We start from the raw sequence: 23,098 nt of genomic DNA, 5'->3' as shown, positions 1-23,098 counted from the left end.
AGACATTTGAACCTTGTAAGACCAACAGGCACAGGAAAGGGAGACCACAAAAGCCCGACCGGCCGACCTGCCGACCTTGCTGGCCACCTGGCCATGCGAGTATGCGGCGCGGGCGCGGTACGGAGTAGTAGTGGTAGTCTGTGGACATACACGAATACCTACTACCGGACTACCTACCGTACCAGGAGGAGGTTGTGTGGTAATAAATCCACACACGATATGTACACCCATGCGCACGCTCGACCAACGTCGCAGCAGCCAGCGCAGTACCGTGTATGTGCATCTAACCAGCCCACGCAGCCAGCCCAGATCCCCATCTCCCATACCACCATACCCCCACCGACCTGCCTGCCCGCCCTGCCCTGCCCTGCCCCGCGGCCCAGTATGTCCACCAGCAGCAGCAGCATCGTGGGTCCGGTACGACACAGTATCAACCCCAGGCATCACATCATGACTCTCTCTCTCTCTCTGTGCTCGGCTCGCATGCGTGCATCTCGTCTCCATGCTCCCTGCCCTGCCTGCCCACCGCACGTGCATATATGATGCAAACAGCCCCGCAGCCAGCCAAAGCACACCAGCCTGGCATGCCGTCCGCCTACATGCATGCACGCCCGCCTGCATGCATACATGATGCAAGATGCAAGGCGGCCGCCGACCGGACGGGGCGGGCAGCAAAAAAAAAAAAAAAGAAGGGACAAAGAGGCTCCATGTTCCTTGGCAGCAGCACATACACACACACACACGTCCTCGGTGTCCCATTTTGCCATCCAAGGTAAAATTCGTCGAGACCAACAGGCAAGGCAAGGCACTTCTGTCCCTGTTGGTTGCTCGTTCGTGCGTGCATGCGTGCGGCACAGGCACAGACAGGCAGGCTTTGAACAAACTAGGACCTGATTGCTTGCTTGCTTGCTTGCTTGCTTGCTTGCTTGCTTGCTTGCTTGCTTGCATGGTGTATGTACAGTAGAGGTGAGTTGGCTCCCCCGACCCACCACGACGGAACCTGCCTGCCATGGCAACGGTATCGTTTAGGGACAAGGCCGAGACGTACGTAGGTGCTGATTCATCGGTGAGCCGGTGTCAGCTGGTGTGGGTCGGACCCGGGCGTCAAGCAACCCCGACCCGACCCGACGGGTTGAGGAGGAGCTGTGCCTCTGCCTCGCAGGGCTGGGAGTGGCTGGCTGGCTGGGCTGGGCTGGCAACAAGGCCGAGCGAGCACAGTAGGCAGTTTTGCTTCTCTTCGCCTGGGCTCTGGTTCGGCTCGGCTGCTTGGACCTGGGGAGGGTCGACCAAGCAATCAAGCTGGTCAGGCAGGCAGGGGCGTATGTACGCCTGTCCGTCTCCCTTTAACGTAACGTAATATTCACGTTCTGCCCGCCCCCCGCCCCCCTTCACCACGACACGTAGTCCGGCTGTTATCTCGGCTGGCCAGGTCCCGGCCGCTCTAGAGGTTATTCAGCCTCCGCCCAGGCGGCATCCGGATCCCCAGCGCCGCAGCCCGGGCGGCAGCAGGATCCCCAACACCGCCCTCACCACCTCCTGCTTGTTGCTGCTGCCCCTGCCCCTGCCCCTTCGGCACCCTGACCTCGTCGACCTTGCTCGCCTGGAGCGAGAACGCGGGGCACACCCACTCGCCGCAGCTGCACTTGAACCCCTGCCAGGCGTACCGGCCGACGTTGGCCCCGCACCGGGATGCGCCGCCACCGGCCCCGCCCCCGCCGCCCCCGTTCCCGGGACACATCAGCCGGCCGTCCAGTAGGCCCTCCTCCAGGACGTCGCGCATCCACGACAGCGGCTCGATGAAGTGGTGCGGGCAGGGCGTGTTGTTCTTGTTGGTGGGCTTACCAGCTTGCTGCCGCTGCTGGTGCGGGATGATGAAGCGCGAGTTGGCGAGGACGCGCGTGCACTTCTTGCAGCGGAGCTCGCTGATCGTCGTCCTGGACCTGCTGTCGTCGTCGTCGCCGCCTCCGTCATCAACACCAGCCTCCCCGTCAGCAGCCTTCGGCAGCTTCTCCTCGTCGGCGTGGTCGTCCTCGAAGCGGATCCACTCGGGCGCCTTGCCGATCCTCGCGCTCTCCTCGACCTCGCGCTCCCAGACCCACCGCTGGTAGGCCGGGTGCTTCTCGACGGCGGCGTCCCCCCCGGACGTGGGCATCTTCATCATGACCCACATCTCGAGCTGCTGCATGAACCCCGGGTTCGGCTCGGCGATCTCGCGCGTCCGGCGCACCCAGTCCAGCGACGCCTGCACGGCCCCGCGGGCCGTCTCGGCGTCGGGCCCCCCGCGGCTGTGCAGGGCCAGCATGGAGGGCGTGAGCCCGTAGCGGTGCGGGTACTTCCAGAGCAGATATGCCAGGACGGCGGTGACGGATCGCGACTTGCCCATTGCGCAGTGGACGAAGACGGCGCCTGGTTTTGATGGGTCGGCGGGGGCGGGCGCGTGCTCCTGTAGCGAGAGGTTGCGCATCTGCGCCTCTGGTAATGATTCTGTCCTGGGCTTTTCCTGCTGCTGCTGCTGCTGCTGCTGGTCGCCGCCCTTGTCCACGGCAGCGCCGTCCTGCTCACCCCCGTCTCCTCCCCCCTTCCTCCGCCTCGTCCCCGGCAGGGTAGTGCCCTGCGGCCAGGGCCCGTCCCCACCGCGTAAGCCCCTGTCGATAAACCTCACGGCGCGGGGCAGGTGCACCAGCAGGTCCTCGTCCTCGACGTCGTCGACGTCTATGCTCAGGTGGACGTAGTGGTCGTCGAAGCCTTGCCAGTCGACAAAGCTGTACTTGATCATGCTGAGGATGTGGGTGATGGCCTTGCCCTCCATGGCGCCGGGGCGGCGCAGGGCAAAGACGCCGCCGACGTAGAGGTCGTCGGGCCCATCGACGCGGTTCAGGGCCATGGCCTTCTTCTCGATGTACTGCAGGTGGGCGTGGTCGGCGCCCTCGAAGGCGGAGCGGGGGCCGTGGCAGCGGTGTTTTGGCGGGTCAGGGCAGCCGTCAGAGGAGCTGCCGTGCCTGTTGTTGTGGGCGGCCAGCTCCCGCTTGATCTCGTTGATGTCGAGGCCTGTGAGGGCGGCGAAGCGCGAGCAGCAGCCCGGGGACAGCGAGGTGACGTCGTGGGCGGTGCCGTCGCTGTCGTAGTCGTCGGGGTCGGCGTCGCTCTCGCTGCCGTCGACACAGGCAAAGTCGTCGATGTCTATGCTGCTGCCAGGCACGACGGGGGTGGTTGTAACGGGTTTGGTATTGGTGGTGGTGGTGGTGGAGGCTGATGTGCTTTTGCTGCCGGTGGAGACGGCGGTGGTGATCTCTGCTGCGCGGTCTGACTCATCAAGCGATGGCATAGTCTCGATTCGGCCTGGCCCGCTGGTGCGGTTGGTTGGCTGGTTGGATGGCTGTCTGGCTTAACTCTAGTCGGTGATCATTTCTGGTCCCCTTGTCTCTTCTGCGTGTTCAGCTCAGGGCGTGTCCAGTCTTGATGGATCGGGGTGGCATTGATTGACATTGCTCTGAGTTGTTTGTTTGCTGTTTTGTTGGCTGGGCCGGGCAGGCAGACAGGTCGGAACACCAGAGGCGGTTCGATCGGCCGGTCAAACGGTCAGTCGGTCAGTCGATCAGTCTGTCGATCAATCAGATGCAAGCAGAGCAAATCAAAGAAAGAACCGGATTGCAGCAGACTGGCTGGCAGGCTGGCAGGCTTGCAGACTGCCAGCTGCCAAACAGTCGACATCGACGTCAATGTTTGGAGACGGGCGGGCTGATGTGCCACTTCTGCCCCACTCGAGCCTCCCCACCTGCCACCTCCCAGGCAGAGCAGGACGAGAGCACCTGCCGCTGCCCCGCCTTTCTGGCCCCCACGCCGAGCTGTCTCCACACTCTCTAGCGCGGGGCAGGTTGTTGCCATGACCAGCTCACACAGATAGGTAGAGCCTACACTAACAGTAGTGGTTGATTTGCTCTAGTCCAGCCGTTACAGACAGACGCACGTGTGGTCTGGTCTACTCACCTTGCTCACCTTGCTTACTCCAACCCGTCTCTCCACACTCCAATCTCGAAACCCCATACCTCTCACACCTCTCACGCCTCACTCTGAAATCTGACACTCAGCCTTGCCTGCTCGGGGCTGCAAGGGGGGCGGAATATCTCCTAGTGCTGCGGAATTGCCTGGATGGCTGGCAATGCAATGGCTGCTGGTCAAGTGAACACAGCCCAGCCGCCAGCCAGCCCTACAGTCTAGCCCAGCCCAGCCCAGCCCAGTCCAGTCCAATAATACAGCCCCATCTTGTCAGTAGTCACCAGCCTGCTTGACTTGGAAGAAGCAGCACCCAAGTAGTCCAAGTAACCAGGTAAAAGTACCAAGCTGTGGTCACTGGTACCTGGTAACTTAGATAGGGCTGAGCGCGGAAATAGTTCCTGCTCTGTCTCCAGGGCTCTAGATAAATTTAGAAACCGTCACACATACACGAAAAACAAACATCACCTTCAACACTACACGTTGATGACTGATTATCAAATCTTAACCTACAAGAAACGGCTGCAACACAACACTTCCAATCCTTGAACCGTGTATACATACTACCTAGACCGCAGTAGCACCCAGCATCCCATATCATCGACCCCCGGCAAGAGGAATAAGTACCATGGCTCAGTTCAGCCCGGCACTTATTAACAAGTCACCTACCTACCTACCTAGGTACTAAGGTAAGTACCTACGTATTCGACAGCCCTGCATAGTTCATGGGGTCCGGTCCAGCCCCGTCGTGACCACAGCACATGTCTGAGACACGTCGCATCACATGGCGAGGATCGCAAGGCAGGCAGGCAGGCACCCACGCAGGCAGAAACGTCGTCGCAGTACAGTACAGTCCAGTCTGTAACAGTACATCCCCGACTTGCTTCCTCCCTGCTCCCCCTCCCAGGTACTGTACATCCAGTCAGCCCGCCAGCCCGTGGCCGCCTGATCATGAATGGATCCCACTAGAAAGGTGAAAAGAGAAAAGCAAGAAATCCTACGGCTATTCCGTTCGTCAGGTAGCGACCTAGGTGGTAATAGCCGCCCATTAGTTAGCCACCCCGGCAGAGAGACATGCAAGAAACCATCATGACCACATGCAGGCGGCTGCTCAGGACTTGGCCAGCCAGCCGGCCAGGGTGAGCACTTACATGTGTAAAATACAGAGTACAATCCACCAAGGAATAACCCCCCCCCCCCACAAAAGATCAACGGGCACGCCGTATTGCCCGGAGGGGGGCGACAGACACCGGCTCCTCCTCCTTCGATCCTCCCGCGCTCCTTCATCAACGATGTGCTAGTGATTTAAGCATTACTAATAATACACAATGAAATCCTTCAGGTACTTTCTATGATGAAACAAATTATCCTATCTGGGAACACTGGCAGTAGTTATTCATATCGAGACACAATGATACCTACCTTAACGATTTGTGCAGATACTAAGCCTCTTCATGTAAAGATTTCCTTCCTGAATACTGCAGAAGATGCCGGGTGGGAGGGGAGGGAAAAGCCCACTTCAAAACGTATAGTGCCATCCATCCATCCACCCCCGGCCATCCTGGCTGAAATTGCAAAAGCCTCATCCAGCAATCTAAATGCCCAAGTCTTCTGCACCTGGGGCTTGCTCCAGACCACCCCGCCGACCTAATTAACAACCGCCTGGTGCCAATGGAACGCTACTTGAGCAAGAAGGAGCACGAGGACAAAATACAATGTATGTGTGTGTGTACCTGCTGCTAGGAAAGCCCATCCTCCTCCGAGCCGTGAAATATATGATCCGTCACTCATATCGCCCGCTACTCAAAGGCAACCCCGTCTGATTTCATCCATCTCGATACCGAACTTCCCCATCCTCCACAGCCCAAAATCATTCATGTCACATCGCACCCATCCGCCGCCCACCTCGAACCACTAAAACCCTAGACTAGAAGACAGTCAAGAAATAGTGACATGCATGTGCGTACATAGATAGGGCAGGCAGGCGGCCAGGCCAGGTCAGGATCAGAGGCCAGGCGCAACCCCAGGTCACCAAAGGAGGACCAGACACCCCGGGCCACACCGGGATATCCAATCCTCCCCGAGGCCCAAGCCGGACAAGTCCGACTGCGCGACTGGCTTGTGGGCTGACTCCCAAACAATCCTTCCTGCCACAAAGAAAAACGCATATACTTCCCCCCTTTCTAGAAACGGGCAGATGAGTGAATAATGATACAAAAAAAAAAAGGCCACCAATGCTCGAGTGATGCCCACCCTGAGTGTATTGCTATTGAAACCGAAAGGGGCAACGGAAAAACAAGACAAAACGAAAAAGCACACGCTCAATCGTTCGTGTCTCTGTAAGTGTGCGTGCTGCCTTTCCTAACCGAGGGCCAAGTGTATCAAACTACCATTGTCTGTCTCTCTATCCCAAGGCCATCCGAGACCCATTTACGGACGTACGTAGTAGGTAGCGAAACATGGCGAGCGAGGGGCAAAACAAGACAAGAGGACGAACCCACCCAGCCAAACCCAAGAAAAAGAAAATGCCGAACCGAAACGGGCTGGGCTGGCTGGCTGGCTCCGCCCAGCTTCGCGAATCGGTACGGTGATGTGTCTGCCTGCCTGCCAGGGTGGAGAGGGAGGGCATTTGTGACAAGTGACATCTACCTAGAGCACCAGGACCGTCCAACAAGCCAAAGCCCGGGCTGGTCGAATCCATCGAGCTGCCGCACGGCAAACAGCAGGGCCAAACCCAAGCAAGCAGGCAAGCAAGCCCTGCGGATCCCCATCGTGCAGCAGACAGCGGTGTACTGTATGCAGGCACCACCACCCACAACAATCCTTCAAAACCCCCCTCCCCGTGGGCCACGGCAGCACGGCCAGCCACACCCCATCGTCTCGCCAATTCGAACATTCAAGTTGTGGCCAAGGGTCTGGTGGCCCCGATACATACGTAACCTACGGCCCTTGTCTTTCCTTCCTTGTCATTCGCCTCAATCGCCCGGCCAGCTGCTTTTTCAGGGGGGATGAGAACTCAGTATCGGCGGCAGTGCCTGCCTGCCTGCCTGGCAGTGCCTGCCTGCCTGCCTGCCTGCCACACCACCACCGAATGTCCGTCCACCAGGTCCTAAAGTCGATAGACAGATAGATAGATAGATAGTATTCGCGCCGCCCCAGGCCAGACCAGGCCAGGCCAGGCCCAGCTAGTTACTGAAAAGAAGACAAGAAAAAAAAAGAGGCGGGCAGGACAGCCAGGGCAGTCAGGCAGGCAGGCAGTCTCATCCATCGACCCGCACGTCTACTACTACTACTACAGCTAGAGCAGCCCCTCCGCCCACCACAGCGGCGGCGGCGGCGGCATGAGGTCCACATCGCCCGCCGCGAGTACCGTACTAATAATAAGGGTGCTAGACCTGTGTGTGCGGCGGCACAGCAGACATCGTGTCCGCCCTACATTGCCATACCCTCGGCCCGCACGATGCCGCGTGCCGCGCGAGGCGTCGAATCAATGTCTCGGAACCGGAACCGGAAACCGCGACCAGCAAGGCAGCAGCAAATTGATTGATATCTAGGCTAGTTGGCTAAGTAGGTATGGGCGGAAACCACTAGGGCTGGGTTGGGCTGGGGGCCTGCAGGATGCAGCCCTGCGGCGCAGTCCCGGGGGCGTCGTCTGTGGCGGGCAGGGCAGGGATGGGTCGACCAGACTAATTACACAGTATACCGAAACTTGCGAGGCGCGTTGAGGAGGAGTGGAGGAGTCTGTCAGTCAGGGAGTCGGGTTACACACGCAGACAGACGGACAGTCGGACGGACGGACGGACAGACAGACAGACAGACAGCAAAGAATATGGAACTCGAGCGGTCCGCAAGTTTGTGTCGACGCTTCGAGGCCCAGAAATTACGAGACTTGGTATCGAATTGATGTTGTAGTCTATCGCCAAGTTTCCAACGATCCAAGCCACCCCATCCAGCCATCATAGACAAGTAAGTAGACAAGGCACAACTCAGTCCACAGATTGATTGATCGATTGATCCGATCCACACACACATCGGCATCGTGGGCTTTCACTACTCCCCGGAAGAAGAAAGCGGTCAATCCCCCCCCCCCCGGCCTCTCCCAGGCACCAACAAACAAGCCCTCAAGCGCGAGCGACACCGCAGCGCGAACAGCAAAGGCCTCTCAATCAATTGATCAATCAACTCGCGATACCACGGCTGGCCGACCCACCCATGCGCTCGCTGCATCTGCCGTGCGTGGTCAGGGCCAACCGACCAAGTGGGTATGCAACTACTACATAGTACCTCCTAAGGTATGGATAACACCACAACGCGGGGGGGGGGGAGGGGGTTGAGATCCTTCGAGCCTGTCCCAAACGAACGATCCCATACCCACACCGTACTCATGTCCGTGCCACAGAGGCTCGTGACGCGAACCCGAAAAGAAAAGCAGCAAAAAAAAAAAAAAAGCCTCGGGTCGGTTCGACAAGCTCGCCAGCGCTCCTGCAGGTGGGCTTGCTTGTCTGCCCAGTGGATGATGGCATGCATGCATGGCCCACGCGAATCCTTCGCGCACTCTTGCCAACTCCAGACGAAGCACCTTGTGGGGGGAGCGGAGTGGGGAACGGCCACGGTGGATCTCAAGAGAGGTGAGTGAGTTGCCTCGAGCATTTGGTTTCGGCTGTTTTTTCCCATCACGGATGCATAGCAGGCACAAAGTTTGATCCTGCTCTAGACGTGCTGGGGAGACTGCAGGCGGGGGGAATCGTTTTTCTGCATTTGTTGTCGCGATGCCAGCGACCAACGTCTGTCTGTCTGACTGCATGCGGCTTTAAACGTATAGAATAATTATACCAGTACACCCATACGGCATACCTTGTGTGGTGTCAGGCGTCCCCCACAGCAGCGGACTGCTTCGAGACGTCGGAGTTCCCAGCCCTACTGCTGACGGACGCTCTAGCCAGCCCCATCCGCAGACCGCGTGCGCGTGCGTTGCCCGCAAATCCGAGCGCCCCAAGCGTCGCCTTGACCCATGCAGCTCGCCTGAATTTCCCGGACACGTCGTACACACCAGATGTCGCGATGTCGCGGTCTCCCCCCCCGGCGACCAAGGCCGGCTCGCGGCCACAGGACTGTCACAACAGGGTGATTGGTCGCATTCGGGGTCTACAGCCCAGCCTGTTGGTGTTTGCAGCCTCTCACCCTCGCGAGGCCTCACACACAAAGTCCCGCGCGTCTGCGCCATGCTGTTTCCCGGATGCGCGTTATCACCGCCGGCCTGCTCCGGCTGGAATACCTCATAGCTCCATTACTGAGGGCTCGCCTCACCTCCCGGGTGGTTGCGGTGGCTCCTCTTCCATCATGCATGCGTTTTCCAGCATGTTGGTCCACTTGCCGCTCGTTCCCGCGTGGCTGTGCTTAAGGTGTTGTCTGAAATGATCGGCCCGGTAGAACTTCTTGGAGCTGTTGCACTCGCGGAACTTGTGGTGATCTTGCAAGTGACGCACTCGCTCATCCCAGTCCTGTTCGGTGACATGCCGCACATGGCCCGCCGGGCTCAGACCCGATCGGGAAAACTCCTCACCACAATAACCGCAGGTGTCGGCCTCACCAGGCCGCGTAGTTGATTCGTGGAAGGCCCTGTCATAAGTCGCAAGCGCAGAGCAAGACCATGAATGTCGTCGTACGTGAAGTGAATTTTGGTGTCGCTCAGCCTCATTCTTGTTCTTGAACCTGTTGCCACAATAGGCACACTCATACTGTTTCTCAGCCTCGTGGGCGCTGTTTGGCGGCAGTCCTGTCAGTCGGGCACTCCCCTGGCGTCTCCGTTGCAAGCTAAAATAAAAGAAGTACTCACCCTAGCTCTTCACGAGTGTCGAACTTCTTCGGCTTCTTGGGACAGCAGTCACACATGTAGAATCCTTGGATTTTCCCAACGCCGTTGTTCGTTCGCAACGTCGGCTCGGTCAGCTTCCTAGGGCTGACCATGTTCCTCTGGTCGCTTGGTCCCCTCTGGTGCAACCCGGTCCGAGGTACGATTGTTGTCCTCGGGCTGAGCGTCAATGAGTTTGGAGTGGCAAAGGGTGAGCTTGCCACGTCTGTTGGCGACAAGCCACTTGGTGATAATCCTATGGGCGATCTCCGGCCAAAAGACAGCGAAGAGGTCATGCTGGTGGCTGTGCTCAATCCTCCGAGGCTTCCACTTCGGTCACCCGACGAAACAGAAGATATGCTACCGTGGGGCGGGTTGACGGACAGCCGCGGTGCTGGGCTACCCCTTGAGATGCCCTCGCGGCGGCGAAGGAGGTCACTATGGCTAGATGCGTTCCTGAGAGCAGGCTCTTCAACAGGCGGGCTGGAAGCCCGACGCTTTAGGCTCTGGCACTGGGTATCAAAGCTGTTGACGCGGGAGTGCTGGCCTTCGTCCAGGTGGATGTGGCGCAAACGGTTGGTCTCGTCCATAGGGAACTCCATCTCATGATCGTAGGTGTCCGCCGGCGTGAGGTCGCCCGGGAACGCGCCCGAGTTCTGTCTCCGGGCCCTCGAAAAGGGGCTTCGATCAAAATCGGTTGCTGACTGTGGTTCTGTTGGCGACCGGTAGTCTTGCGACCGAGCCAATTGCGCAAAAGGCGTACTACGAGGAGACACGGCCGAGTTCAGAGGTGTCTCGTAAGGCGTGGATTCGAGGATTGGCTTGGAGCGGGTAGGAAGCGATAGTTGAGGCAGTTGGATATGGGGCCGGTCGGAGGAGTGCCACGTGGGAGACGGGCCGTCCTGCAGCGAGCGCATGGATGCGCTCAACGCTGATCCGCGGGACGGTACACTGTTGTCCAGGCCCTTCTTCGCATCTAGTTTCTTGAGCTGCTGGTTATCATACGAGTCGCCCGAGGGGAATTTGTAGTGGTCGTGCACACGGAAACTGGGGCCTTTGTCTCGCGATCTGGAACAAGCACGTTAGCTGCGGACTTTCTGGCCGGGGAGCGCCGCGCGCGGGCGAAGGGTTGGCAGAAGGACATACGCCGAGGAGGCATAACTTGACAAGCTCGAGTAGCCCTCGTCCTTGCCGGTCAGGGTAGTGTTGCTTTCCCTCCTGCGGTAGTCGGCAAACTCGTCTGCGCCAGACCTCTTCCAGCTGCCATAACCGCTCTCGCTCCTTCCTCCGAAGAAGCTCTCATTGTAGGATTCCTTGCGCTGCCGTTCGAAAAAGTCGTTATGATGTGGTTGTGGCCCGTCGACGGGCACAAAACGCGGTGGAGGCAGGGCAGGCGGTGGGTTCTCGTGGGAGGGCGCATTAGGTATTCCCACCCCGCCGGGAGAGAGCATTCGGTCAAAACTGGGGTTGAAAGGGCCATGCGAGCCAAAGGGCCTCTGGCTTGAGCCATACCGGTCATCGTCATAGATTGATATAGAGGGGGGACCAGGTGGTCGCGCGCCGCGGATGTCCATGATGGGCAGGGCTCGGGTCTCGGAGCTGATGTGATCGGACGAGTGGTTGTGGGTTAGGCGAGGGGATTCCGAGGTTTAAACCCGCAAGGATGCGAGGTTGCGCCGCAGGGTCGTGTGGGTTCACCTGGTACAGAAACGGTCAGGGAGAGTCAGGAGCAACAAGAAGCGGCCGCCTATGGCCCCGCAAGGGATCTGGACCCACGTGGGAGAGTCAAGAAATGACGTTGAGGGAGCGAGTCAACAGTATTTGTGCAGCGGTTGCCGGGCCTGTTGCATTTATCTCGAGGAGTGTGGTAGTTTGAGGGGGCAAGTTGGCCAGGACTCAATGCGCCATGGGGTGGATTGAGTCGTGTACAACGGGACCGGGCCAGGTAGATATCTGGGCGCCACGGACAGCGGTCGGCACCACAGAGGAACCGGTGGGCGGTCGAGAGAATAGTGGATGTTGGTGTGTTGCGCTGGCGCAAGTTGCTGGTGCTGATGCAGATGCAGATGCAGATGCTGGGCCAGGCTTCGGTTCTGGCTGGGGATGCTGATGTCGGCTGATATTTATTTGCGAAGGTATTTTGGTAGGTATCACGGCAGCAACAGTCGCCAGGCAAACAACAGCAAGAAGGCGCTCCAAATTGTCGGTATGGGAAAAAAGGGACCGTGTAAAAGGTGCAAGTAAACAACAGGGCGAAGCTGGCAATGTCCCAAAGAAAAACGACGCTTGTGTATCACAACAGCAGCAGCAGCAGCAGAGAAGAACAGGACGAGAAAGGTCGGTGGCGGAGTGTTGCGCAGGATGACTCCAGTCCAGGGCAGACAAAACGATCGAGTCGAGCAGTCGAGGAGTCGAGGATGGTTCCAAGTCCAAGTACAAGTCCAGGTCGAGTGAGGGCAGGTCGGGGACGAGTATGTAGAAGCACAATGCAAGGTGCAGGCAAGCAAACAATATTTCAGGAAGGGGGGTGTAGAGGAGACGAGAGGTGGGTGCGGATATGTGCCTTCCTTAAGTGGTGCACGAGTAGTCTTGGGCCCAGTTTGGAGCAGGGTAAGGTTGGTAGGGCAGGGCAGGTTCAAAAGGAGGAAGGAGGCGAGGCAGTCCAAGGAAGAAAAGCACGTATGGACGGATGCACGCAGCTAAGTATCGAGGCATGTAGACTATGTATCTTGCAAGGTTGTCACATACTGCCAGGCAAGGCAAGGTAAGGTGGAGAGGTAGGTCTCACTCATTTTATTACTCTTCTGATCTCTCTTCTCTCTCTGTGCCTGGTCCTCTCTCTCTCTGTGTGTGTGTGCGCCTGGAGAGAGAGAGAGCCAGAGCCAGAGCCATGTCTCTAGTGCTGGTGCTTGGTTGCTTGTCCCTCCTGCACTGCTGCTCCCTGCCCTGCTCCCTCGATCCCTGGTCCCTGCCTGAGTACCGGTACCGGTACTAAGGCATGGTACGGGGTACCTGGGTACCTGACATTCAGGGTGGGGCCCTAAAAGGTTTAGGGCGGAATGGTAGCCCAAGCTTGGGGCGGGAAGCAGGGGTCCACAGGTCGGGCAGGCTGGCAGGCCCGACAGGGTCGAAGTACAAGTTCAAGTCCAAGTGACCCAGGCTGGCATTGGCATTGGCAGAGCAGGGCAGGGCAGGGCAGGGCAGGCTGGCCAGACAAACTGGGGCGCCTGGACGACTGGACTGGACCGGACTGGAACTGCTGGACTACCCTACACAGTACTCCGTAAGCAAGGAGCAAAAGGGACACACACACACATGTACACACACACACACACATACATATGCAGTAATGCACCTATACATGTTAGGACGTCGTGCCTCGTGTGTTCCGCTGCCCGGGTCTCGTCTCTAGGAAGGAAGGTCCGGTACTCTGTAGTACTCTGTTAGTTCAAGCTCTTTCCGTCCGTCTTTTCCTCTTTCCCACCTTCCCACTCTGCCTTGACCCCAACCCTGCAAAGTGCGAGGGGGGGCGGCGGGTACTGCAAGTTCCGTACTCGACATTTGTGCATCCATCGCCTTGTGCTCCTCCCTCACGGTGGTGTACAGACTCACTCACCTTGGCAGTTATTAGATTCCTCTGTGCCTGCTGTGTCCGTGCCGGTGCACCCTTGGGCCCGTGCGCCCAGGTGAGCCACTGTATCATTGTACCGGCGCGCCGGCGTGTCGAGGGGGACGGTGTTGCCGCATGCGGCAAGTGTTTCGCTCTTTCCTTTTTGCATTTGCACCGAGGACACTGGAGTTTCCGCAAACTGTAATTGTGCATCCAGTTCGGCTGTTTATTTGGCTGTCTGTCTGTCCGTCCGCCCGTCCGCCTGGCCTGTCTGCCTTCCAGACTTTTGTGTGTGTGTGTGTCCGTGCTAGGCCATCAGCGAGAGCAGCAGCGGCAGCCATAAATATGCCTTCCCTTTTCAGCATGCCAATCGTCAACCGGCAATGTCAAGCCCGTCCTCATCTTCGTCCTGTATTTTATCGGGCGTGTCAACCGTCCGAGACGGAACAGCCACTTAGTCACTGATAGAGGCGAGGCGCACGCAATCAATGCAGGCCAGTTTCTAAAAATAAGAGAGAGCAAGCAGCATGTAATGTATGTAATGTAATGTACATGTAGGCTGCTGCTCTATGATGTGGTGTGTGTGTGTGTGGTGTGTGGCATGGCATGGCACGGCACGGCATGGCATGGGCATGGCATGGCATGGGCATGGCGAGGCAAGGGAAAAAAGGGCAGGCCAGGCCAGGCCAGGGCAGGGCAGGGCATCGCATCGCATGGCGTGGCGTGGGCAGTGCCAGTCAATCAATGTGCCATTCAAAGTCCCGAATATCATCCAGCAAAGCCATCAACCAACACCGCAGCAAACCGGTGGGCACTTCTCCATCCTGTCGGTCCAGTCATCAGTCAAGTCATCCGACGTGCATTCAGAAAGGATACAAAAAAGATGGAGGTAGGTCAGATCGGCAATGGGGACACCTGCGGGTACGTCGTCTACCTGCTGCACGGTGTTGGTTTTAAACACTTAACACCGCAGGTAGACTGACTGCGTCGGTACGTTCTGGCACACCGCAACAAGGCGTGATGGCATGCATGTGTGAGGTATCGTCATGTCTCGCTACATGGTACACAAGGGCCCGGCTGCTTGCCTGCTGCCTTCTGCCTTGGGGGGGGGAGCTGCATCCGTCCCTGCCTCCCAGGGCTGGATCGCTCCCCGTCTCCCCCCTCCTGCCGTCCTGCCCTACACCCTGCCCGCCTGCCAGCCTGCCCTTCGCTTTACCGTTTCTTCCTCGTAGGGCAGAGTGTGCAGTAACCGCAACGTTGACAGCTAGCTCCCCGACAACTGCTCCGTTTCTTTTGTCCCCTCGCCTCTCGCCTCTGTTTGGGCATCCACACACATTCATCCAGTCCACCCGCCCACAAATGTCACAATCCACCTCCACTTCCGCGGCCCACGGCCCAGGTCCTGCATGTCTCTCTCTATCTACCAGTTCTACTCGGTCCTCAGCACTCAGCACACTACAACGCAACACGGCCAGGCGGCAAATGACCGACAACTTGGTCGCTGGCTTGGCTTGGCCTGGCCTGGTCCGACAGCCACGACAGCCACGACAGTCGCGACAATCTGGACAATCAATGACAATCAGCGGCAATCTCCCCAGCCCGGCGGGACGGAACAGGACAGGCTACCAGGACAGGGACTGAGAGACTGAGGGACTGAGGGCCCGAGACGGCAGACGGTCAACTGGAGGCGTCTTCGACGGTGCTGGTGGGGGTCTCCCATGCTCGGCTCCGAGCTACCTGGCAAGCCTGGCTACACAGCACTCTCTCACCTGGGGACCAGGGCACGATGCCCTGGATGCCTGCCCGCCAAAACCCCGGCTGTCCTCGTCTGCCATTTCGTCTAGCAGAGCATTCCACCACAATATGCTCTCGTCGATAAAAGTACCAGCCCAATAAACACACCCGCAGGCCCCAGGGCACCACCACGCCATTGCACATGGGATGGATAGGCCCAAACCCATGCACCCGCCCACGCCCACGCCCACGCCCACGCACGCCCACGCCCACGCGCTATGCTGTCCTGCGCAGCCCATGTCGTGCCATGCCATCCCATTCAAAACACGCCCGCGGTTCAATTTAACCCCCCCGCCCTGTCAGCCTGTCCGACCTGAGGATGGCCTGCCTGCACCGAAACCACCTTGACACTACCGAGCCGTAGTAGTACGGAGCACGGAGTACGTGCAGGGCTCCTGGCAGAGGCAGACAACGGGCCCCGTCTCATCCATGTCCATGACACCCGGGCGGGATCATCAAGTTCCTCCCCTGCAGCCCCGTGTGTCCAACATTCAGACATCTGCAGCACACACACACCCACACACACACTAACGAGAGCCAAATCGCCGCCCTCGTGGCGGTGTCCTCCTCTCCTCGCCCGTCAGAGGGCCCCGTGCTGACGGTTGTGTGCAGGGTTCCCAGCTGGGCTGAATGCCTGGATGGTCGCTAATCTGAGAGTGGGTGATTCCCCAGCCCTACATGGCAGAAAAAGCAAACACCCAACAGACTCCCAGACACCGTCCACCCCCCTGTCCGCATGTGTCTGTTGCCTCACTGTGGAGTCCGTCCGTCCGTCCACTGCCACTCCGCTCCACTTCAGTCTAATCTTCAGACCCATGCTCAATCCTTTTGATTAAACGGAGCGGATTGCTTGGCAAAGACGCTGCTGCTCACGGCCAAGCTGTGAGGACAGACCCCGAGCACGAGCCCATCTCATCCATCGCCCACCACCAATGTTGCTTGGGAAGAGGGGCCGGGACGTCATGACACTCACTCACTCGCTCACTCACTCACCACTGTGTGCAACCACCGGATGGCCGCGCATGCTTGCTCGTGAGATGGTTATTTCTCCATTAATTGATGGCCCCGCTGTCAGGGCCCAAGAGAGAAGGGAGGCCGCCGCCTGGAATCCGCGGCCTTCCATTCCGAACCGTGCTGCTCTAATCAGGCCGCGGGCAGTTTCGTCTGACTGCGGGGCGACTCACGCGGCTACGCAGTACGGTGTACGCTGCGCCGTCGACTGAACAAATGCATGACCCCCCAAAAAAGGTACAGCGTTCCGTTTTGCAGAGATCGCCGGACTGGCCTCATCCCTGATTCTGAGACCGCCTACGCCATCGACGTCCAGGTCGACTACAGCACGTCAGGCTTATCAAAGCCACCACGACGGCTAGGCAGTGAGCGATCCGAGTGCCAGCCTCATCTACTCATACCGACTGGGCCCCCTTCGCACATCGCTGAGTGCCCAGCGCCAAAGGACCTAAAGGGTGTGACCACCAGCACACCGCTCACGCTGTGGGCAAGCCGGCGTCGTAGCAGTGTTTGACGGCGTCGCACAACCCGGCAATCTCCAGTACACTTGGCTCTGTCGATATCATTATCACAGCCCCTCCCGTCTAGAAAGCACAGTAGAGCAGACCATTCGGGGGCGATAATAATGCAGCCGGCTCTTCAGCCAGACTAACGGTCCCGACAGACTGGAGAAGGCGGCCAATATACCACTCAGCCGGTCCGGTCAGGTGTCCATGGCCAGCCTGCTGAAATCGTATTCGTCATACCCGACGGTACTTTTGATGTTTCAAAATGCTCTCTTCTTCCTCTCGTCAGATCAGTACTAATGGATGCTGCCTCGCCGTTCCCCTTCGTCCGGTCAGGATTTTCGCCCGAGTCCAGTGCAAGCGCCCGCCAACGCTTCGTATGCGCGAGGTCAGTGCGGCAAAGCTGACGAGTTGCTGTGGCGCGCCAGTTGCAGAGACCAACAGGATGACAACCTATTCCAGTGGGTCTTTCAGCTCGACACACGCCTTCCGTACATCTGATACAGGTCAAGCCTTCGCCCCCGCTGACTTATCCCCTTCCCACCTCAAGTATCGATCGATAAAATATCCCTCGCCAACCCCCAAACTTGACCGCCATTTTGCTGAAGCTGTTGGCCATCTCCGCCCAGGCTGTCCACGCGAGATGAGCCTGTCGTGCACCGTGGCGACGACACGAGATGACGAGAGCCTCAGACCCCGAGTTGTTCCGGTCTTACGCAACACGCTGGGCCTGAGAGCCAAATCATTCCTACGGATTATCTGTCACCGTCCTGCCCTCAGACACAGGATCAAATCAAAATCCTCAGTATCACTGCATGAGCACTTCTGGCTATCGCTGACACATTAACGCACGATACCTGGGCCAGGCATAACCAATGGTGTACATCTGCTCAGCGAGCAGTGGAAAGTGAACCGGCCACCTTGCACATGATAGTTGCAGCACTCTCGCCATCCCACCATCCAGTCATGCGACGAGTTCCCCAAGATTTGGGCCGAGGAGCCCCTACAAAGCTATGTTTCTCATTGGCACAATGACAGTGATTGGTACAGACCGGGGCCCATTGCTTGATAGGCCCATTGGGGTGTTGTTGACCCGCCCGCAGCGGCTTTGTGTGTGCATTGCTCATTCAACTTTGGGTGTCGGGGCTGGTCGAGCCTAACGGCTCGCGTGCGGCACCGAGCATGGTTTGAGCCGTCACCGTTCCGTGGAGCCAAGAGACTTAGCTGGCTTGCCCTGGCTGTCGCTCATCACAACACCGGTTTTGCTTCATTGGTGTGCCACTCCGTCGGGTTGCTTCAGGGCCCATTCAGCCTGTTAGTCACTGCCCAACGCAGACCTGACCTGTGCGTGTCATCGCGCCAGCATCGGATATCACGGCGTGGGGAAGGGCACTAGCATCCGAGCGATCGTCACGACCGGCTCGACCACTTTAATGAAGTCAGTGGCCTCGTGGCCAGGCTGCCAGGGCTCATAAATCCCTTGCAGGGGAAGCTGGCCGCTGGTCGCCGTTTAGCTTCAGTCACTGCGCAGAGCTACCGAGTCTCTGGGCCGGCCCCCGTTGGCGAGCATTGCCCTGAAATCCCTGCCAGGCAGCCCAGGGAGCTCCCACCTAGCCCTACAAGGTGAACTGCTCCGGGGCGAGCTAAGCTGGAACGTTTCACCCGTCGGGCAAAGGACACCGCCCGCTGCACTAAGGCTCAGCAGTACCAACAGAACTGCCATCTTATAGCCACGTTTTCATGGCTCCCGAAGACGAACACAAGAAAAAGCGTTTTGTGACGACTCTCTTTGTGAAAATATCTCTGGGCCATCGCACCGGAAAGCCTGCACATGAGACCAGCAGACTCAGCTACCCTAGGGTAGCCGGGCTGATGTAGTGTACTCCGGCTCAAGGTCCACGCCATCTGAGCGCCATGTCTCATCATTGATTCTTGTTGTCCCGGTCAGCAAAAAGCAGGCGTTTTTTTTCGAAACGGAGCGCAAGACGCCGCACTCAGGCTGTCAGGATGGGCTGGATGGCCGACACCACCACATCCTTCTCAGCCCTACGACTACCCGCCAAGGCTGTGACTGAGGGGACGATGGGGCAACGCTAGGAATGAGCCTATCAGGAAGGAATATCCCTGCTGAGCGAGACAACTCGTCTGCCTTGCAGGGTGCGGGGTCTCTGCCCTCTGACTGACTGGTTCGTTGTGGGACGGCAGGCCACCACTGACTCGGCAAAAGGTATGTACTCCGTACACACAGTCAATGCTAGCACCGATGACTTGTTGGCTGGGTGTGTATGGCATCAGCGAGGCTCCTCTGCTGACCTGCTCCGAGCAGGAAAGAAGCAATATCGATGATGGGCCTGTCAGTCGTTGGGTCGTTGGCAGTCATGAGAAATACAGGTATACAGACTCGTCGGCCTTCAGAGCCAAAATCCGCAGGCGAAGCAGTCAACTTTGCACAAGTACGGAGTACAGGTACGGAGTACAGGCTCCGGCTCATCGTCACTCCTGCCACTGAAGAACTCACAGCATTTTGCGTCCTCGACTTTCTTTGGCATTTCGCGATCTGCCAGGCGCAAATTCGTCCGTTGGCTATACTCCTCGGATGTAGTGAACTGCTCGTTGCATGCACAAGTTCTCAAGCAGTCCCTCGCATAAGCGCCCCCCCCCCCTCAAGTCATGTGCACCCATGGCAACGCATTCCTTGCCGTCGGCCTGCTCTCAAGGCGCCAAAAATGAGACGCTCAAGGGCGGCAACGGCAGGCCCTAGTGATCATGAGATGGACTCTCAGATCCCGTACGTACAGCCCCATACCCCACGTTGTGAGACATCGACGTCCGGCGGCACTGCCGGCCGGCCAGCACGGACTCATGCCAGCGTGTAGTACCGACGCACCCGGCGGGCCTGCGTACTGTACATGTCTGTCTGTCTGTCTGTACCTACGGACGATAAGACATCAACTCATCGTGAGAGGGTCAAAGAGTAGTCAACATCAAACCGACTACTGTGGGGGATGCCCTCGCTCACATAAACATGCGAGGTTTCGGCAACGAAACATTCCGAAGGCAGAGGTAGATGGCCCGAGGGAATGGGGTCTGCGCAGCGCGCTGGCACGGTGGTGCCCCCCGGAGGTACTGATCTGTCGATTTGCAGCGCTAGTTCGAACGTCGAACGTCGAACGTCGATCCGAGCTCCAAGAATAGGAACTAGATTAGACGATCGTCGCGGGCCTAGGCATGCAAAACTTAAATCCAGAGCAGCTTGGACGGATCCGTCTTTGTCTGCAGTAGGCCAGTGAGGGGGTTTGGTTCGCTGACTGGCTGGGCTGGCTGGTTGGCCAGCCAGGCTCGGTCTCCATTCTTCTGGAAGAAGCCGAAGAACGAGAAGCGGGACGAGTGCTCAGCGCTTCTGGTGCTGGCGGCCTGGCGGCTCGGCATGTTGTCTGGACTGGCTGACAGACAAATCTTGGGAGGGCCGGATTTTCAACCCGCAGGCGGCAAAGGTTTGGATTCCCGTGTCGCACCACCCACCCGTCCGTCGAGCCATGGGGCGGCACGAGCAAACGTGGGCACGCAGATCTGATCTCAAACAAACCCTCGGCGCCACAGAGGCTCTGCAGGCCTTGTCAGATCCCGAAGGACAGCTCTCATCCAGTGGCCCGGCCCTGCTTTCGGCCGCAGGTGGGCAAGAGACGCACCTCCCCGGGCGCACCGTCCACCACCAAGCAAATCGTCGCAGCAGTCGTGCCCCTGGGCACGCACGCACACACGCACGACTTGGGCACGCCTGCACGTCTGCACGCTTGAGCCACCTGGCAGCCTCGCGGAGGGTTGGTCAGGGGCAGCTTGCCAATAGACTGTGGCTTGGCTTCCCGGTCATGTCGCCGTGCTCGATATCCAGACTCAAAGTCAGGACTCAGGAGCGAGCTCGCGGCGCGTACCGGTATTGTCGATTTGGCGGGGATAGGCCAGCGAGCGCCCACAGGGCTGTAACTGGGGCTCCGGCTGTTGCGGTCTACAGATTGGCGCGATACGCACCGCGGTCCCTGCTAGCCCGTCTTGCCCGTCGTCGACCGCTTTGGTCACGGGTGGAGGCGCTGATCACGCACGCCAGCCACAGGCGACTCCCCAGTCTGCCCAGTGGAAAGACTGCTGCATCGCGGACGTTGGACGTCCCGTCGTCGCAAACCTGAGGCCATGACACATCAGACTGTCACTCTGTGCCGCCGGCGAGAAGCCCCGACCCTCCAGCTCATTATGAGCGCAACCTGGCTCGGGATGCGATGGGGTCCAGACTCCAGACTCCAGCGTCCGAGGCCACACGCCCTAGGTCCATCACAGCATGCACTGTGATGTCTCCTGCTCGATACCACCGCCCCAGCGCCATTTGGGAAGCAACGCGACACCACCCGGATGGGCCAAGGGAAACTATCTAAGCAGACCTATGTGTTTCTGTCCTCGACATGGCCTCGGTACCCACCCACGAGGAGACCGTGGCGGGCCGGGAACAGCTTAGCTGGCGAGCCATCGATGCAGCACGCCTCCTTTGGGCGCTTGGACCTAGCGGTCTAGGATTTTAAAATTGGGGAATGGGGGTTTTATAAAACCTATGGAACAGTATGGCGTAGGTATGATGGGATCGTGACTGCAGTGCGAGGGCCCCTAAGAGGCAAGTGAGAGACCTAAAGACCTGGCAGCGGTACAGGTCATTTACAGTACTGTGTGGTGCCAACACCCGGAGTTGTACGGAGTACGGAGAACCCAGTGCTCCATTTTGCCTGGACAGCCCTAGCTTCTAGCTTGGAAGAAAACGGAGACCCGGAGCCGCCTCGGTGAAAATACTCGGAGGTCCCAACCGAAAATGAACAGATCTCGAATGACTATCTCGATCAAGCATGGTACGTTATTTTTTTTGTTGAAAGGACCCCTCCCCTCCCCTCCCCTCCCCTCCCCTCCCCTCCATCGGATAGCCGGGGGGGTAGGGGACGGTCCATCTACGCACAATGAGATCCGAAAACGTGCCAGAGTCTCCAAGTCCTGGATCCGATAACGATCGGACCGCCCTACAGGGCGACGGCGCGCGACAATCGAGCATGGCAGGTAGGTCATCGCATCACACTTGGCATGTACACGGTACATTGCGCTCAGCCCTCTCTCTGATCGCAATGTGCCATGGTCCTCGGTAGGAGAATCACACGCTCTTCCCGGGCAGGAATTATTTGGGTTCCTCGTCGGCAAGGGCCTTGCTAGCGACGCTCCCAGGACCAAGGAGCTGGGTGTGGGTTTTTCTTCGACGCCGCCAGCCCGGCCGCCCGCTGCTTCAGCCCTTTGGGCGTCGAGAGCGGGTCCCCGCCCAGATCATCAATCCAGTTCGGCGGCCTAATCTACCTGCCGAATGAAACAAGCAATGCGAGCTAAACGGGCGAGGGCCAAGAGAAAGGGAGAGATGGGGATGGGCGTTAGGGGACCAGACGGATGGGTCGTCAACCCACAGGGGTTTCTGAGGCAAGACGAGAGACAGGTAGGACAGGCCTGAATGCGCCCCGGGTGCCCGGCGCGAAGAGAGTCAGAGGGAGCGAGAGCGCGACGGAGGTTGAGTTGAGTGAGTGTGTGCCGGGCTGGGCTGGCTGGCGTGCACGTGGAGGCCTGCCGGGCAGGGAGATTGAAGACGATCGGTACGATAGAGGGCGTAACGCTGGACCCTTGGCCCCTTCATCTCCGTGGTTGCAGTCGCTTAGGGGGAGGGTTGATCATGGGCCACACCCTGTGCCTCGCTCGCTCTCACCCACGACCTGCCGGTGTTAACTTAATCACTGTCCCCCAGGCTTGCTGCCTCCATTCCGGCACAACTTCCGAAACCCCGTCACCTGCTGCTGCCCTGCCAGCCTGCGTGCCCTGTCAGCCTGTGTTGCCCCTCGACCGCAAAGGGTCCCGCAAGTGCCGGCCGCGAGTCTCTTCCAACCCCCTTCACCCCGGTCTCCCTGTGCCTCTGCGTCTGCAACAAAACCCCCCAACCCCTCTGCCCCTCTCTGGTCTGGGCAGTCGTCAGGGAGAGTTCAGGTCGCCCTTTGGTTCCCCCACTGCGACGGCACTCGGGGCGGAAAACGTGACAAGGCTGCAGCTAGGGAAGTTTCGCCCCTGGTGTGGCCGGCCTCGGTCGGTGGCGTTGCGGACACAACCACACTCTGACGTCGATTCACACATTTACACTGCTACACTACCTGACTATGTACATGCGCTCCAAGGCGAACGGTGTGAGCTTGGCTAGGTTTTGGGAGGGACAGAGATAGGGTTGAAGTCCGGAAGCTTCTGGACAACACCACACACACCACCACCACCACC

General features: G+C 58.7%; 3 protein-coding genes across 3 annotated transcripts; 1 reads left to right on the top strand and 2 right to left on the bottom strand.

Moving 5' to 3' along the window:
• KVR01_006149 (uncharacterized protein) lies at positions 1-3,688 on the bottom strand. The gene has a single exon (XM_044793971.1). It carries the CDS (start codon positions 3,323-3,325, stop codon positions 1,442-1,444), a length of 1,884 nt encoding a protein of 627 aa, XP_044644952.1. The 5' UTR covers positions 3,326-3,688; the 3' UTR covers positions 1-1,441.
• Positions 3,689-8,728: 5,040 nt separating this feature from the next.
• On the bottom strand, positions 8,729-12,595 carry KVR01_006135 (uncharacterized protein). Its single transcript, XM_044794502.1, has 4 exons — positions 11,621-12,595; positions 10,991-11,542; positions 9,830-10,912; positions 8,729-9,753 (listed from the first exon to the last, which is right to left on the bottom strand). The coding sequence occupies exons 2-4, from the start codon at positions 11,416-11,418 to the stop codon at positions 9,297-9,299; spliced, it is 1,968 nt and encodes a 655-aa protein (XP_044644938.1). The 5' UTR covers positions 11,419-11,542; positions 11,621-12,595; the 3' UTR covers positions 8,729-9,296.
• A 1,909-nt stretch (positions 12,596-14,504) lies between these two features.
• On the top strand, positions 14,505-22,322 carry KVR01_005780 (uncharacterized protein). The gene is made up of 3 exons (XM_044783759.1): positions 14,505-17,226; positions 17,316-18,992; positions 19,092-22,322. The coding sequence occupies exon 3, from the start codon at positions 20,302-20,304 to the stop codon at positions 20,947-20,949; it is 648 nt and encodes a 215-aa protein (XP_044644583.1). The 5' UTR covers positions 14,505-17,226; positions 17,316-18,992; positions 19,092-20,301; the 3' UTR covers positions 20,950-22,322.
• Positions 22,323-23,098: the final 776 nt, after the last annotated feature.

This window comes from Diaporthe batatas, assembly GCF_019321695.1.
Source record: "Diaporthe batatas strain CRI 302-4 chromosome Unknown Contig00006, whole genome shotgun sequence".
Lineage (NCBI taxonomy): Eukaryota > Fungi > Ascomycota > Sordariomycetes > Diaporthales > Diaporthaceae > Diaporthe > Diaporthe batatas.
Note: the sequence above shows the minus strand (reverse complement) of the source record. Positions and strands in the feature narration are given on the sequence as shown.

What these genes read in the sequence shown, in the direction of transcription:
- KVR01_006149 (XM_044793971.1), bottom strand. Translation starts at nt 3,325, where the DNA reads ATGCCATCGCTTGATGAGTCAGACCGCGCAGCAGAGATCACCACCGCC.
- KVR01_006135 (XM_044794502.1), bottom strand. Translation starts at nt 11,418, where the DNA reads ATGGACATCCGCGGCGCGCGACCACCTGGTCCCCCCTCTATATCAATC. An exon ending in TCAAGTTATGCCTCCTCGGC is followed by an intron (nt 10,913 to 10,990) that starts GTATGTCCTTCT and finishes TGCTTGTTCCAG; the next exon opens with ATCGCGAGACAAAGGCCCCA. An exon ending in GACACTCGTGAAGAGCTAGG is followed by an intron (nt 9,754 to 9,829) that starts GTGAGTACTTCT and finishes GCCGCCAAACAG; the next exon opens with CGCCCACGAGGCTGAGAAAC.
- KVR01_005780 (XM_044783759.1), top strand. Translation starts at nt 20,302, where the DNA reads ATGGGGCGGCACGAGCAAACGTGGGCACGCAGATCTGATCTCAAACAA.